The 17,299-nt window shown below is 41.1% G+C and overlaps 2 protein-coding genes across 6 annotated transcripts in view; one reads left to right on the top strand and one right to left on the bottom strand.

The window, feature by feature from the left end:
- LOC122563096 (TBC1 domain family member 15) overlaps positions 1-17,299 on the bottom strand; it is a 204,816-nt gene that overhangs the window by 98,581 nt on the left and 88,936 nt on the right. The window lies entirely within an intron of this gene.
- Positions 1-17,299, top strand: part of cemip2 (cell migration inducing hyaluronidase 2) — a 93,191-nt gene that overhangs the window by 42,494 nt on the left and 33,398 nt on the right. For 4 of the 5 annotated variants that reach the window (XM_087995884.1, XM_087995888.1, XM_043716504.2 and 1 more), the window contains exons 5-11: positions 81-250; positions 2,830-3,018; positions 6,180-6,349; positions 6,926-7,135; positions 8,873-9,078; positions 9,955-10,024; positions 15,551-15,679. In XM_087995884.1, coding sequence (XP_087852010.1) covers positions 81-250; positions 2,830-3,018; positions 6,180-6,349; positions 6,926-7,135; positions 8,873-9,078; positions 9,955-10,024; positions 15,551-15,679 — 1,144 coding nt within the window. The remainder of the gene's footprint in view (positions 1-80; positions 251-2,829; positions 3,019-6,179; positions 6,350-6,925; positions 7,136-8,872; positions 9,079-9,954; positions 10,025-15,550; positions 15,680-17,299) is intronic. The other variant, XM_087995896.1, reaches the window with a different exon arrangement.

The raw sequence follows: 17,299 nt of genomic DNA, 5'->3' as shown, positions 1-17,299 counted from the left end.
ACTAGATGGACAGACTGAACCTAATGGTTATCAATCCTGCCGTAACCGCTGAATGTTTGTTTTTCTGATTTAATGGACAGACAAGCATGGGCTCTTGTAAGTGTGGTTGGCGGTGGTAACTTATCTTGCAGTGAGTCTGTCCGAGACTATGAGAACCATGACACAGGAGGGAAAGCCAGAGCCAGCAGGGAGTTTGTCACTGTGGATGGAGTGAAATTTGCAGTATCTGCCTCAAGTCAATGGAAAAAAGGTACTATATAATTGTAAAGGCAAACTACTGCAGTATGGTGGAAATCTGAAATTAAAACATAGAATGTTGGAAATACTGAGCAGGTCAGGCAGCATCTGTAGGGAGAAAGAACAGTGAATGTTACAGGTTCTGATGAAGGATCTGAAAGGTTAACTGTTTCTCACCAAAAAATATCAGCATGATCTTTGTGATTCTAATAACTGTTATTAATATCTAGCATATTCTATTATTACTGGGTAAAACTAGCAGCAACTTCAGCTGGACCACTCGACCATTGTTAAACATGAGAATCTGTTTGTTGTTGCCCTTCAGGTTGTGTAGGGCGTGGCTTGTAAATTGAAGCTTGGCTGTGATCACTTCCATGACATGAACTTGGGCTAATTGCCCAATATTCTTGTTTGAAAGATTAAAATGTTAGAGTTTATAGAATTTGGAATGATTGAATTCTTTTTAATAGTATAACACTGGTGAATAACTCTCCTGATCCTGAGAACATAATTTATAATTGCTGGGTCTCATTCCCTCAGAAATTAATTAATGTACTTTTAAATGAACATTTTTAGAAGGTTTTTCTGTTGTCTTTAGATTAGATTAGATTAGATTAGATTACTTACAGTGTGGAAACAGGCCCTTCGGCCCAACAAGTCCACACCGCCCCGCCAAAGCGTAACCCACCCATACCCCTACATTTACCCCTTACCTAACACTACGGGCAATTTAACATGGCCAATTCATCTGACCTGCACATCTTTGGACTGTGGGAGGAAACCGGAGCATCCGGAGGAAACCCACACAGACACGGGGAGAACGTGCAAACTCCACACAGTCAGTCGCCTGAGGCGGGAATTTAACATATAACATTTAACATTTATTTAACATTTAACATCTGTATGCCCAAGTTTTTATTTTTATCCTGTACAAAGATTTCCATTCAATTTCATATTCCTTGATTTTGATTTTATTCTGTTTTACTTTCTGTGTGGCTCACTGAGGAATCTGCAGTCTAACCATTTGAACAGCCTTTGAGCTGCTGATCGATACTTCAGGTGTTCTATACGGGCGCTAAATCCATTAACACTGCCTGGACAATTGGATGTGATATAAATGGTGCAAGACATTCCTTTACCACTTAGACCAAAATCTGGGCAGATATTGTCACTGGCCTTCTAGAACTGCTGTAGTCCAATCGGGTGACTCGGACTGTCCTTTCAGGGAGGGAGCTCTGCAACTTTTACCGAGTGCAATGAAGAAACAGCAGTATGCCCCAAGTTTGGATGGTCTGTGACCTAAAGGGAAACTTGGAAATGGTGACATTCTCATGGCACCTGCATCTTTGTCCTTCCAGAGAGCAGAGTCTATGGGTTTAGAAGGTGTTTTTAAAGGAGCCTTGACAAGGCACTGCTGTACGCAGCTGCTATGGTACACTGGTGGTGGAAGAAGTTGGTGTTTTTCAAGCAGACTGCTTGTCTCCACAAGACTTATTCAAAAGGGAGAAAGCTCATCACTTTGTGATAGATCAGTTCCAGCTAGGCAGTAAATGTTAGCAGTCTAGTCTAACTCTCTTTAGTCTTACAAATAGCAGTTGGGAGTGAGAATCTTTGGGACACTTGCTCTCCACACCACTATTTTTCTTTAAGCTCCATCTCATGCCCAATATCATTCCAATTGAGATTGAGCCAGATGGAGTCCATTGTTCATTCAAGCTTTTAGACAGGAGACTGAGAGGTTATACTTAGCAGGTAATACTGCCCACTCTGAGAGTGACTGACCTAAGCTTGTGAAAGGGTTTCACAAAATGATGATCTTGTTGTTGGTGGTCATAGCATCATAGAATCCCTACAATGTGGAAACAGGCCGTTTTGGCCCAACAAATCCACACCGACCCTCCAACGCGTATCCCACCCAGTCCCATTCCCCTACCCTATTACTCTACATTGACCCCTGACTAATGCACCCAACCTACACATCCCTGAAGACTATGGGCAGTTTAGCATGGCCAATTCACCTGAACTGCACATCATTGGATTGTGGGAGGAAAATGGGAGAATGTCCGAACTCCACGCAGGCAGTCGCCCAAGACTGGAATCAAACCCTGGTCCCTGCTAACCACTAAGCCATCATGGTGCTGTGGTGATGCTGATTGCAATTAGGGGGTCTTAATATAAAAGTTTATTAATGAATACGGAGTTACAATGTGGAACTTTGCAGAGCCACGAAAAGTTGACGTGAATTGTATTGATGCATTGGAATGGAAAATATGTAAAAATAAGAGAGAAAGAACTAGGATTATGGTGATGGGGTGAGATGAAGAGAGGATGGGAGTAGTCCATGTGAAGCATAAATAAGGTACATACCAAATGCATGCTCTGTTCCTGTTCATTTTATGCTGTACAATTAACACACACTGCCTATATTTACAATTCAGTGGAGTAAAAGCAGTTTATTTGAACCTTTCATTTTCTAACACACCCAGTTCACAATTTCCAACTTATCTGCTAGAGGAAAGAATATTGTTTGTTTGGATTATAATTTTATTTGTGTATATGTCTCTCTCTGTCTGATTCCTTCCATCTGGCCAGGGATTCCACTCTCAGAGTTTCATGTGGAGGTGTCTGGCGGCTTTATCCTGGACCTGCTAGATGAGGTAGAAGGCTGGGAGATGGATGACCGGATTGTTATTGCCAGTACTGATTATTCCATGTACCAGGCTGAGGAGTTCACTCTGCTTCCTTGTCCTGAGTGCACAAGGCACCAGGTCAAAGTCAAAGGTAGGTTGAAGAGGGTTATCAACACACTGATGGGCAGGTCAAAGACTCATTTGTCCATCTAGCCTGCCCCTTGCATATATCACGACTGGACCATCAGGACAACATGCTTCCCTCCAATTTCCCCCCAGCACAGCCATGTTATCTCTCTGCGAAAGAGAGAAAACAGTCAACTGGAGTGGGGGAGAATAAATGTTCCAAGAAATTCTACAGGATGCACAAAATCTCAGTGGGAACAACAGGCATTTTGATCTTCTATTTATTTTGAATTATATTTGGGAAGATATTGTCTGCATACAGACGAGTTATATGGAGTGGAAGCATTCTGTCTGTGGAAAGCTGAAAGATATGCAGAATGTTTCCGCTCTGGTCACCTTCATTTTAATGTAGATAACTATAGCTCAAGTTTCAGTGAGTAGCTGTGTCTGATCTTTGCTCAATTCAGAGCAGCAATCACAGAATGATTTGGGTGATGCAATGGTGACCGTAGGAGAGTGGAAGGTCATCTAAAGAGACTTAGTATCAGGTAATTGCATTTTATTAAGGTTCAAATGATCACAGGCATGCTTTAGAATGGTTTTGTTTGGTTCTTCTTTAACCAAGATCAATAATGAAAGTAAATTATCGGCTCTTTTCACCATTCCCTTAATGTCTACCAATAGAAAGGCACTGAACATCAGAAAACTGACTTCTGTTTTCCAACTTGTGACAAAAGTTGTCCCTTAATTGTGATGCATTTTGAGCCAGTGTAATTGCACGTAATGTTCTTTGATCAATTACAATGAAGCAAGATGCATTTGGATGCAAGGATTGGGATAGTTATGGAAACAGGAGGAAATGTTCTCCTGATAAACTGAAATAGCCTATGGTCTGTGTCCCGATAGGGGGATAAGCAGGGATGATACCAGACAGGTGGGTGGGGGAGTAACCAGTTTGTTTTGGCCCAAGCACATGCTGGAGGTGAATTTAAATGTTTGTGCATCGCCACAGACAGGAGGATTCTGAATAACCCACATTGAGAGGCTAGCAAAAAAATCAATCTCTTCAGTCAACCATTCCCTCAGTGAATAATGAATATTGAACCACTGCTTTCTTTAAAAATAAATTTTTAAAAAAATTCTTCAATATTATTTCTACATTGTGAAGTATTTTAAAAGAAGTTGTAACTTTTTCACTGTTAATATAAAAATGCTGTAAAGACTTGAAAGAAAACCTCACGCTAAAATGGCCGTCAATATCTTTCCCTTTGTTTTTGAAAAATATTACCAGTGTCTTTTATTATCCAGAGCTCACCATTCTGCACCTGTCAAGACCCTTTGAGTCTTTGAGCTATTATAGCACAGGAGGCTGTTCAGCTCATTGAGACAGTGTCGGCTCTCCAGTCAATCCCATATCCCCACTTTATTCTTGTAGCTCTGCACTTGCCTATCCAATTCCCTTTTGAAATAATTGATAGTTTCCACTACTTTCACTCTCATAGGTAGTGAGTTCATTATTGCCACTGGCTTGTAAAAATTCCCCTATATCTCTTGGGGAAACATGTGTCCCCTTGTCCTGGTACCACCAACTAATGGGATCAACCTTTCTTTTCCTCTCTTCTCCAAGTCTGTCATAATCTTGCACACTACCCAATCTTTCATGATGTTTTAGTATTTCTGTCTTGCTCTTTTGCCTATATTTCCTTAAACCTTTTCATTATAGAATAGAATCATAAAATTCCTACAGTGTGGAAGCAAGCCATTCAGCCCATCGAGACCACAACGAATTTCCGAAGAGCATCCTGCCCAGACCCACCACCCCTACCCTCTCCCTGCAACCCTGCATTTGCCAGGGCTAATTCACCTCGCCTGCACATTTTTGGACTGTGTGAGGAAACTGGAGCACTCGGGGGCAAACATGAAGCGAATGTGCAAACTCCACACAGATGGTTGCCTGAGGGTGGGATTGAACCTGTATTCCTAGTGCTGTGAGGCAGCAGTGCTAACTACTGAGCCACTATGCTGCCCAAAGAAGAAGGTACATTCCCTTCATATACCTAGAATTAGTAGGTCACCTCATTCTGACAGACAGAAATAAGGGATAGCACAGTGGCTCAGTCGTTAGCACTGTTGCCTCATAATGCCAGGGGCCTGGGTTCAATTGTAGCCTTGGGTGACTGCCTGTGTGGGCTTTGTACATTTGCCCTGTGTCGGCATGGGTTTCCTCTGGGTGTTCCCGTTTCCTTCACAGTCCGTAGATGTGTAGGTTAAGTGCATTGGCCATGCTAAATTGCCCCGTAGTGTCCAGAAATGTGCTGGCTAGGTGGACAAGCCAGGACAAACGCGGGGTTATTGGGATAAAATGGGTGGCTGGACGAATGCTCTTCGGAGGGCCAGTGCAGATTCATTGGGCCAAACGGCCTCTTTCTGCAAATAGGGATTCTATAACTCTAAAGAACATCCTTCTAGTGACTATCAAGTGACTGTGAGACAATGTTCATGATAGGGTGTATGCTTAGGGACGTGATATTGTAAATCCACGTAGAACTTCTAAAGATTAAAATGTGATGAGGCAGTAGTAATTAGCTGTTTGTTTTCCCCCCAGCAGGGTACCAATCTATTCATGCCAATATGTCCATGTGGATCATAAATACCAACATGAGGTTCCTCCCACACTTTTTTAACTGACTCTATTAATATGTAGTCCTATTGCTTTCTCCCTCACATGCTTATTTAAAGACATCTATGCTGTTTGTTCTATCCAGAAAGCCTATTGGTGAAGGATAGTGTTACACCCAATCTTTATTCAGTCTTAAGATTTATTTGCAGAGTGAAACATTACAAGTGTACACCTCCCAACTCAACCACACCACATTTTCAGTAAGTGTATCTTAATATGTGCTCAAATTAAACTCCGCTGAATGCCATTCATCTGCATGTGATTGAACATGATTGACCTATAACTAATGTATTCACCTCAATGGTTTCATGTACAACGAGTTCCATGTTCTTGGATTTTTTTGCCAGATAAAGGCACTTCCTATTCGATTGAATACAGCTACTTGATTTTTATGCCCCTGAGCTTTGAACTTTTGTTTTAAACTGAGACTACTTTGTTGAATTATAATCTCTGCACACAGTTGGTGTCTTAACTTGTGTCTTTAATGTTTCCTTTACTGTTTCCAGAAAAGGCTCAGTTTCTTCATGTTGGAGAGATTATGGATGGGATAGACATGAGAGCAGAGGTGGGAATTTTGACAAGGAACATTGTAATTGAGGGGGAGATGGAAAATTCCTGCTATGGTGACAACTGGTGTCAGTTCTTTAAGCATGACACATTTGGAGGACATGTGAAGGTGAGTTTGATTGTTCGTGACAAATACCTGAAGTTTGACTGTGGACATTTGACAAAGTTTAATTACAATTCTACAGGAAGCATCGTTATTCATTTTCAAATTTTTGTTTTCATAGAATTTAGGGAGATGGCGAATGTTAGTTTAATGAAGAATGGGAATATAACATTTTTCTGTTCCATTGATCACAGCTGTAAACGGGATTATAACTTGTCAAGCTCTCTCAGAATCTTGCATTTAAGTGCAATCATCTGTGATTTTTCTGAACTCCAAAGAACAGAGGCCTATTCTCTTTAACTTTTCTTCATAATACAGCCTTCTCTCATTTCAGCAATCAATATAGTGAATTCTTCCACACAAGGTTCAGCTTTGAAAGGGTTTACTGTAGTCCTTATGGCATCTCCCCATTAGTTTATTCTGTTCTGGTCTAGGGTTAAAAAAATGGTAGTGGTTTCTGACCAAAATATTAAACTAAAAATGATCCTCAGAGGCAATGGCAGGGCTAGATCTTTCTTCTTGAGTTTCATTTTGCGTAGGAACCCAATTTTAATCCTTATTTTTTCCTCCATTCTGTTAAAGATTTTGAAAAATTTTACATCTGTTCATCTCTCTAATGTGGAGTTGATGCACATGGGTCAACAGGTTATGGGCAGCTACCCTGTGCACTTTCATCTCTGTGGGGACGTGGATACACGTGGAGGCTACAGTTCACCAACATATCTGAAAAGCCTTGCAATTCACCACTGTTTCTCCAGATGTGTCACTGTACACGCAACCAGTGGCTTGTTGGTAAGTATTTCTTTGCCAGCTGGTCTGGAATGTCACTTTTACAAAGAAAGTCCAGACCATTCTGCTCAATGGGTTTACTGGGTAAGTGTTTATGCTCTGCGTATGCTTCCCCTTAAATAAATGTACAATATTTGTTTTAATTGCTTTATGTGATAGCAAGTTGCACACTATGACTATTCTATGTGCAAGAAAGTTTCTTCTGCACAACTTATTCAATTTATTAGTGATTTTGAGATGCTGGTGTTGGATTAGGAGTACAAAGTTAAAAATCACACAACATCAGGTTATAGTCCAACAGGTTTAATTGGAAGTATTAGCTTTCAGAGTGCTGTCCCTTCATCAGGTGGTTGTGGAGTACGGTACACAATTGTCAGGCACAGAATTTAACGCAAAAGTTTACAGTGATGTACCTGAAATTATACACTGAAAAATACCTTGATTGTTTGTTAAGTCTCTCATCTGGTAGAATGACCATGATAGCTTCACTTCTTTCATATGCAAATCGCAAAACATTTTTAAAAAGTTAACCTGAGAATGTAACTTTAAAAAAAAAATTGTGATTTGTATATGAAAGAAGTGAAGCTATCATGGTCATTCTAACAGATCAGAGACTTAACAAACAATCAAGGTATTTTTCTGTGTATAATTTCAAGTACATCACACTGTAAACTTTTGCTATAAATTCTGTGTCTTACAATTGTGTACCATACTCCACAACCACCTGATGAAGGAGCGACGCTCCGAAAGCTAGTGCTTCCAATTAAACCTGTTGGACTATAACCTGGTGTTATGTGATTTTTAACTTTATTCAATTTATTAGTGATTATCTGTGTTTATGGTCTGTGATTTTGGGACTTCCTAACCAGTGGGAATATTTTCTGTATCAAATTGCTTCATAATTTTAAAGACCTCAATGAAACCAACCCCCAGTCTTTTCTGGAGAAGAGCCCTCCAGCCTGTGGAGGGTTTTCCCATAGTTATAACCTCTCAGTTCTAGTATCGTCCTTGTAAGTCTTTTCTGCGCCTTCTCTAGTTCTCTGCGATTATTTTGGTAATATAGAGACATGAACTGTGTCTACAGAATCTCCCAAATCAAAGTTTGAAGGAATGCATTATTTCACAGTCACATTACTTTTAATGCTGGTTGTAGCGTCTGTGATCTGACAACAAAGATACTTTGCTGCCAGGATTATAGAGTTTGAGCCCTTTAAACAGCTGCCTAGAAATCTGCGGCTAGAATGTCCTACTCCTCTCTGGGAGTGGATACATTGCACTGAAATATAATAGGTGACCTGCATTAACAACAACAAATTGCATTCCGTGTCACCTTTTGACATGGTGGGATACCCCAAGGCACTTCAAAGGAATGCTCTCGTATTACTTCCATTTTTCTGGAGTTGGGAGATTAATCTGCAGTTGCTGGAGACTCCAGGCTGATTCCAGAAAGTTGGTGACTTCCCGGTGACTGAAGCACACAAAGTAAGGTCATTGGGGTGAACAACTGCAGTGCTTCGATTGCTGCTATTTTGTACATTTGTTGATAACTTCCCTATCAGGCAACATGCACTTGGCTGAGAATCTCTTACTGAGTGACACCTAACTGGCTTGCTACCTGCCGTCCCCCAGCTGATCCCTCCACCCCTTTGAATGATGGTTCCCATGGGACAGTAAATTCTGTTGGACAAATCACTGCCAGGAAAAACCAAGCTTGCTTTAACATTTCTGTTCTTTTTTCAGATACGTGACACTGTTGGCTATGACACACTCGGTCACTGTTTCTTCTTGGAAGATGGCATTGAGCAGCGGAACACGCTCTACCACAACCTTGGCCTTGTCACCAAACCTGGGACTCTTCTGCCCACAGACAGAAATGATGCGATGTGCTCCTCAATTCTTAACAATGTTTATGGCAATTACATCCCTGTGCCAGCGACTGATTGCAAGTAAATGTTGCATTTTTTGGGGGTATTCCCATTACTTGTGCAATTTGTTCCATCCGGAGAATTTGAATTTTTTAAAAAAAATAATAGTTCATTTGTTTTACATGAAGTTAGGATCAGCTAAACAGATTTGAGTGATTTGGAAATGCTGTTGTTGGACTGGGGTGTACAAAGTTAAAAATCACACAACATTAGGTTATAGTCCAACAGGTTTATTTGGAAGCACTAGCTTTCAGAGCGCTGCCCCTTCACAACCACCTGATGAAGGAGCAGTGCTCCAAAAGCTAGTGCTTCCAATTAAACCTGTTGGACTATAACCTGGTGTTGTGTGATTTTTAATTTTAGTTTTGACTGACAAAGCCAAACATGTTGGTCAGAGAGAATGATGGCTATTTTCATTAGATAACTGGGGAGTTTGAGTGCTAATGATACGCAAACTCTAAGGTTGGAACTTTCTATGCCCAGAGACCTGTGCAATTGGGATATTGCAAACACCAGGGTAAAAGGTCAAAGAATCTTGAGTGTAAATGTGGTACAAATAAGTTATGTTTCACCCAAATTTTCTTAATCTTTGGTGCCCAAATACATCCTGGTGCATTATGGATACTCTATCCCTGGGCAATCCTGCAATTGCACTGATAAATTGATGTCTTGGCACTGAGGAAATGAGGAGATGGGGGATAGTTTGGGCAAGTGTAATTGAGGTAAATCAGCTATGATTTTATTGAGTGGCAGAGCCAGCTGAAAGGCTGCCTGGCCTCCTTCAGCTCCTGTTTCCTGTGCTATGCTAATTTTATAATTCTGTGAGGACAGGGAGCACCTATTCAAGGCAGCAACAGTTCTGATTAATTCAGGCATAACACATTCTTTCTCTCACAGGGCAGTTTCCACATTCTGGATTGCCAATCCCAATAACCACCTCATCAGCAATGCAGCAGCAGGTTCACAGGTGAGTCCGTATTCCGAGCAAGTTCATAAGGCCCAGAGTTCACGAGGAGGGAAAACTGGGGCAAACATGGTGTGATTTTGTTATGCCCATGTTTTGATATTAGCAAAAGTGATGCTTAATCCTGCTGGAACATTTGAAACCAGGCTCTACTGGAATAAGGCATCTCATGGTTTATTGAGTTTTTCATATGTTCTTCAGATTTGCATAAAGGTTTCTTTGCTATCCTCTCAAGTTAGATTGCAAATGTGGAGAGGGCAACAGAACATCTGGGACTTCAGTGAACAACAGCATTAACAGTCTATCTTCTAAATCAATAAGATTTAAGGACTGAGAAAGAAACAAAAAAAATGGGAATGACAGGCTGATTTAGAATTAATTAAAAGAGGGCAGGAAGGACTGCAGCAAGCCCGAAAGAAAAGTGAAAGTAAACTTAAGGTACAAATTTCACATTTTAAAAGAAAGTCCAATTCTAATCCACTTAAGCATTGCTAAAATGGGATATCAAGTGGAAAAAAATTATTTTGCTCTCATGAGGGCTGAGACACAGGGAGAAAAATGTAACTTCTGGAAAAGAGATGACAATTTGTTCAGGACAAGCAAAGGATGCTGATTGGTTAGCTGAAGAATTACATGATATTGTTATTGTCAGACTATGTATTGGAAAACTTGCTGTTCCTTTCTCCGTTTTGTAAATGGTGCTGAATGGCCTACATCTGTCCCTATGTTCCACTCTGCAACTGAGATTGTTTTAATTAACTCATGCAGCATGGGTATCATTGCCTGGGCCAGCACTTACTGCCTGTCCTTAATTGCCATTGAGAAGGTGGTGGTGAGTTGCCTTCTTGAACAGCTGCAGTTCATGTGCTGTAGGTTGGCTCACAATGTCTTTCAGGAGGGATTTCCAGGATTTTAACTTAGCAACTGTGATATATTTCTGAGACAGTGTCTTTGAGCGGAACTGGCAGGTGGTGGTGTTCCTATAGATCTGGCTTTGTTCTCCTGGATGGAAGTTGTCATGAGTTTGGAAGGTGCTGTCTCAGGATGTTTGGTGAACTATTGCAGTACATCTTGTGGATAGTACACACTGTTGCTATTGAGTGTAGGTGGTGAAAGGAATGGATGCTTATGGATGTGACGCTAATCAATGGGCTGCTTTGTCCTGGATAGTGTTAAGCTTTTTGAGTGTTGGAGCAGCACCCTCCAGGCAACTGGGGAGTATTCCATCACACTCCTGACTTGCGCCTTGTACATGGTGGACAGGTTTTGGGGAATTAGAAGGTGAGTTACTCACTGCTGCATTCCTAGCTTCTGACATGCTTTTCTAGCCACTGTGTTTATGTACTGAGTCTAGTTGAGTTTCTGGTCAATGGTAACTCTCAGGATGTTGAAAGTGTGGGATTCAGTGATGGTAATGTCATTGAATGTCAAGGGGCAGTGGTTACATCAACTCTTATTGGCGATGGTTATTGCTTGGCATTTGTGTAGCACTAATGTAACTTGTCACTTGTCAGCCCAAGTCTAGCTCTTGTTGCATTTGAACATGGACTGCTTTAGTATCTGAGGTGTTGCAAATGGCACTGAACATTGTGCAATCATCGGTGAACATCCTCATAGAGAGAAGGACATTGCTGAAACAGCTGGAGATGTTTGTACCTAGACACTACCCTGAGGAACTCCTGTAGAGATGTCCTGGAGCTGAGTTGACTGACCTCTAACAACCTCAACCATCTTCCTACGTCCCAAGTATGATTCCAGCGGAAAGTTTTCCCCAAAATTCCCATTGATACTAGTTTTTGTAGTGCTTCATGATGTCACACTCAGTTAAATGCAGCCTTGATATCACGGTCTGTAACACTCTCCTCATCTCTGGAATTCCGTTCTTTTGTCCATGTTTTTGCCAAGGCTGTAATGAGGTCAGGAGTTGAGTGACTCTGATGGAATTCAAACTGGGCATCATTGAGCAGGTTATTGCTGAGCAGGTCCTGCTTGTTAGCACTGTTGATGACACTTCCCTTCACTTTACTGATGGTCAAGAATAGACTAATGGGACAGTAATTGACCGGGTTGGATTTGCTCAGGTATTTGTGCACAAGACATACCTGGGCAATTCTCTACGTTGTCAGATAGATGTCAGTGTTGTAAGTGTACTGGAAGAGTTTAGCTAGAGGAATGGCAAGTTCTGGAATACAAGTCTTCATTACTATTGCCAGACTGTTGTCAGGACCCAAAGTCTTTGCAGTATCCAGTGTCTCCAATTATTCCTTGATATCACGTGGAGTGAATCAAATTGGCTAAAGACTGGGTATCCACAAAGCTGGGGACCACTGGAGGAGACTGAGATGGACCATCCACTTGGCACTTCCGGCTGAAAATTGCTGCGAAAGCTTCAACCTGATCTTTTGCACTGACGTTCTGGGCTCCTCCGTCATTGAGGATGGGATATTTATGGAGTGTCCTCCCCCCTCCTTCAGCGAGTTCGTTAATTGTCAACCACCATTCACAACTGAATGGAGCAGGATTGCAGAATTTAGGTCTAATCCTTTGGTTGTCGGATTGTTTAGCTCTGTCTCTCATTTGCTGCCTATGTTGTTTTGTATGCAAATAATCCTGTTTGGTAGCTTCACCAGATTGACACCTCATTTTCAGGTATGCCTAGTGTCCTCCTGCATTCTCCATTGAACCAAGTTTGATCCCCTGGCTTGATGGTAATGGTTGATTGGGAGATATGCCACGCCATGGAGTTACAGATTGTGTTGGAGTACAATTCTGCTGCTGCTGATGGCCTCATAGCACCTCATGGATACCCTGTCTTGCTAGATCAGTTCGAAGTCTGTTCCCATATAGCCATACAACACGAGGGTATTTTCAATGCAAAGGCAGCACTTTGTCTCACAAGGGCTGTATGGTGGTCACTCTTACCAATAATTGTAATGGATAGATGCATCTCCAGCTGACATATTGGTAAGGGTGAGGTCAAATTTGTTTTTCCCACTTGTTGGTTTCGTCATGACTTGCCTCAGACGTGGTCTAGCAGCTATATCCTTTAGGACCCGACCAGCTTGAACAGTAATGCTGCTGCTGAGCCACTCTTGGTGATGGATACTGAAACCTTCACCCAGAATACATTTTATGCTCTTAGCACCCTCGGTGCTTCTTCCAAGTGTTGTTCAACATGATCGAGTACCAATTCATCAGCCAAAGACTTAATCAGCAGGAAGTTTCCTTGCCCATGTTAAACCTGAAGCTATGAGACTTCATGGGATTTGGAGTCAATGTTGAGGACTCTCAAGGCAACTCCTTCCTAACTGTGCCATCACCTCTACAGGATCTGTCCTGCAAGTGGAACAGGACATATCAAGGGAAGGTGATGGTGGTGTCTGGTACATAGGTTTCGTTAGTATGACTATCTTACAACCAATGTCAGACTGTTGATTGACCAGTCTGTGGGCCAGTTCTCCCTATTTTGGCATTAGCCCCAGATAATAGTGAAGAGGACTTTATAGGGTTGATAGGGCTGTTTCCGCTGTTGTCTTTTCTGGAACCTTGATTAATGTCACATAGTCTCTCTGGTTTTGTTTCTTTGTTGAGAACTTCATAATGATTGATACATCTGAGTGGCTTGCTGAGCCATTTCAGAGGGAAGTTGAGGGTCAAATGTAGACCAGACCAGGCCAGGATGGCAGAATTCCATCCCTGAAGGCCATTAGTAAACCAGATAGGTTTTTCTTAATTATCAACTATAGTTCATGATCATCAGTAGATTCTTAATTCAAGTCATCTAATTCCTGTGTTCAGTCTCTGACCTATGAGTTCAATTGGGTCAACAGATTGGATTTCTGCAATTGACCTAGTATCATACAGAGGGGACATGAATCAGGCTGAATGACATCTAAGGATTTCATTTTGGAGTCAAACATGTTTGGCAGGTGAGCAGAAGATTGGTTTGTACAGGAGGAAGGGAAAAACTGTGCAAGCATGTATGAATTTGAATGACCTACTTGCCTGTCCCAGTACAAACTCTTTAACCTGAAACAGTGCCATGTATCACCTGGGAGAAATGAAAATAAGTAGTTTAAAATCTGAATTTCCTGCCTGCCCCCACACTACACCACCCCCAACATCCCTCCCAAATATGAGACGGTCTTCATCTCAAGCAGAACATTTCTCACGTTTAGTTGAAGGAATCAACGTTGAAAAGGGTGGTGCTGGAGATGCACAGCAGGTCAGGCAGCAGCCGAAGAGTAGGAGAGTTGACATTTCTTGATGAAATGCTTATGCCTAAAATGTCGACCCTTTTCGTTTCTGACATCTCCAGCATCTGCAGTCCTCACTTTCTCCTAGTTGAAGGAATCCAGCAAATCAGTGTCCACTGCCTGGTACAGAGATCCACTGTTGCCCAGGAAAAGAACCACTCAACATTTCACTTAGAATGAGACCCTGGCAGCACCTTCCAAACTCACCAGTTCCTCCACTACCTAGAGGGACAAGGGAAACAGATACATGGAAAACCCCGCAGCTGCACGTTCCCACTCCAAAGTCGATCACCATCCTGACCCAGAACTATATCACTCTTCCTTTACTGTTACTACCTCAAAATCCTGGAATTCCTTTCCAAACAGCACTTTGGGTGTCCCTACACCACAATGACTGCAGCAACTTACGAAGGCAGCTCACCACCACCAGGGCAATTACAGTTGGACACCAGCAAACATGAATTAAAAAACAACTTTGAGTTCTCCCAAATCTGTTTAGTTGTTGGGGCAAATATTTGATGCTGAGATCTCTTTCCACAGCTGATGTTGGCATGTTATTTGGTTAGACTACATCTGAGTGTGTATTTGGTCCTGAGGTTTGGTCTCATTACTCAAGGAATGATATACTCACATTGGATGTAGTGAAGAAAGTTCACTGAGCTGATTCCTGGATGCAGGATTTTTCTTGAGGAAAGCTTGAGCAGATTGGGCTTCCACTCATTGGAGTTTAGAGAAGGAGAGGTGACTTTATTCAAACATCTAAGATCCCGACAGAACTGTTCAGGATAATTACCAAGCCGACCTCTGCTCTTGTAGGGGAATCTAGAAATAGGGGGCTTGTTTTTAAAAAGTAATACATCTTCCATTTAATTTGGAAATGAGGCAGGATGTCTTTATGGAGAGGATCATTAGTCTTTAGAATTCTAGGAAACCGCGTAGAGGCTGAGCCATTGAATATATTCAAGGCTGAATTGGACAAGGATTTTGACTGACAAGGGAGTCAAGAGTAATGGAAAACAGGCAGGAAAGTGGTGTTGAGGCCACAATCGGGTTTGATAAGCTGAATAAACTACCCTTGCTCCTTTTTCTTATTTACCAGAGAGTTCAGGAAGATTAATCTTTAATAGTACTTACTTTTAAGCCAATATGATATGTTAAGAAGTTGAGTAGATAAAATATTTAATCAATAATCTCAGTGTTTGGTGTAAGAACAAATTGAGCTTTCTTTCCTGTACAAATTTGTGTAAGCTCACTATTTTATTATTTACATTAGGATACAGGAATATGGTACTTGTTCCATAAAGTTCCTACAGGAGATTCCCAAGGGTTGTTCTCTGAAACTAAAGCTGAACTTACTCCATTGGGTACTTTCTACAACAACAGAGTTCATTCGAACTTCAAAGTAAGTGCTCTCCTGAATCCCATCATATTTCCTTATGTCATTGTTGTTTCTTTGTCAATTTAACTCCTAATGTAAGTAATATTAGGATTCAAGTGATAGGATTCATTGACACACAGATATTCACACTTTCCACGTTTGCACTTTGAATCGCTTCATTTTTCTTTTTCTATTAAGGTTGTATTTTATTTCTGAGGTTGATACTCATGCATCCTCCTCACCCTCCAGTTGATTGACTATATTCCTCAAGATTTCAGCTAACGTCCTGTTGTGTCCTGCTGTCTCACTCCCCTGCCCTTATATTGATTCTCCTGTCTGGCCATTGTCATGATCTGTGAGGTCCCACATTTTATCGGAAAGCAAGTATGCCTCTTGTCCCCACTTGGATAATTATAACTAGCAGGCAAGTGCACTCATTTTCCCAATCCTCAATTGGCTAACAAAAGTGTTCAAATTCAATTAAACATCAATGCCCTGTGGTGTGTCTACAGCACTGTCCTGGAGATTAAACTTCAATTCCTTTGGAGGCCAAGCTAAACTTGCAGGATTATTAGCCTCCAGTCCTTCCCATTGAAAGTGGCTTCTTGTTAACAAAGCACAAACAGTTAAAGCCTGGAGTTTTCTTTTGAGTTTCTGTCTAACATTGAAGTAAAACTACAGAGTACAGACTGGAGCTCAGCGGGTTAGTGAATAACCATGTGCTACTGATATTAATCTTGGCTAGAACATACACTTTTTTTTAAAAGAAACATTTGGGCCATGATTTATTTTTCCAGAGGTAGACCTCTGAAGACTTGTCTAAACATGAGGAATATTCAACATCATGTTCTCACTGGCTATTTTCATATTCTAATTTTTCTGTCAATTTATTCATATTGTATATTTTTGTCAACATTTCTTTGATTCCTTTTGTTTTTGTTCACTGTTCTTTGATTTGAATTGTGTTTACATTCTTTTCTGTTTTGCTTTTCTCCTCCCCGTTCTTTCCTCATCCTCTTTCCCTCTCCACTGCCTTTTGCTGAACAGTTGAGGTTAGAGGGTAATGTTCATTGGAGCTTCGCCTGTTCTCTGATGTAACTAATTCCAACTGTTTCATTTGTCACCTCAGGGATAGGATTAGCAATAAGTTCTTCAGACTTAATACCTCTTCTCTTCCTCACCAAACCTCATTATTCACATATAATCGTGTACGGAGATGAGGCAAATGAAAGAAAGAAATAACCTGCATATATATATATATAGCAACTTTCATGACTCCAAAATGTGTTACAAGCAATTATGTTTAAAGTGAATTCTTTTATATTGAAGTACACATGGCACATTTTATGTACATCATCCGACAAACAGCAATGAAATAGTCACCAGGTATTCTGTTTCATTGATGTTGGTTGAGGGTTAAATATTGGCCAGGATATCAACAGTGGGAAGCCTGCTATGGTTTCCATTAAAGACCGATCCAGAACTCTGTAAAGAGTAAACCATTCCAACGTCTAAACATTCTGACCATTTTGTCCTGTTACTGAAGCAAGTTTGTTTACCCACTTGCCTTTCTATTTGGATTTACGGTTCAGATTTTGGATTGGATGCAGATTGCAGGTAAAACATGCATGGACTTCCATAGAT

The sequence above is a fragment of the Chiloscyllium plagiosum genome, unplaced genomic scaffold, assembly GCF_037043375.1.
Source record: "Chiloscyllium plagiosum isolate Xiang-an unplaced genomic scaffold, Cpla_swu_hap1 HiC_scaffold_2, whole genome shotgun sequence".
Taxonomy (NCBI): domain Eukaryota; kingdom Metazoa; phylum Chordata; class Chondrichthyes; order Orectolobiformes; family Hemiscylliidae; genus Chiloscyllium; species Chiloscyllium plagiosum.
This window is presented reverse-complemented; position numbering and strand designations above follow the sequence as displayed.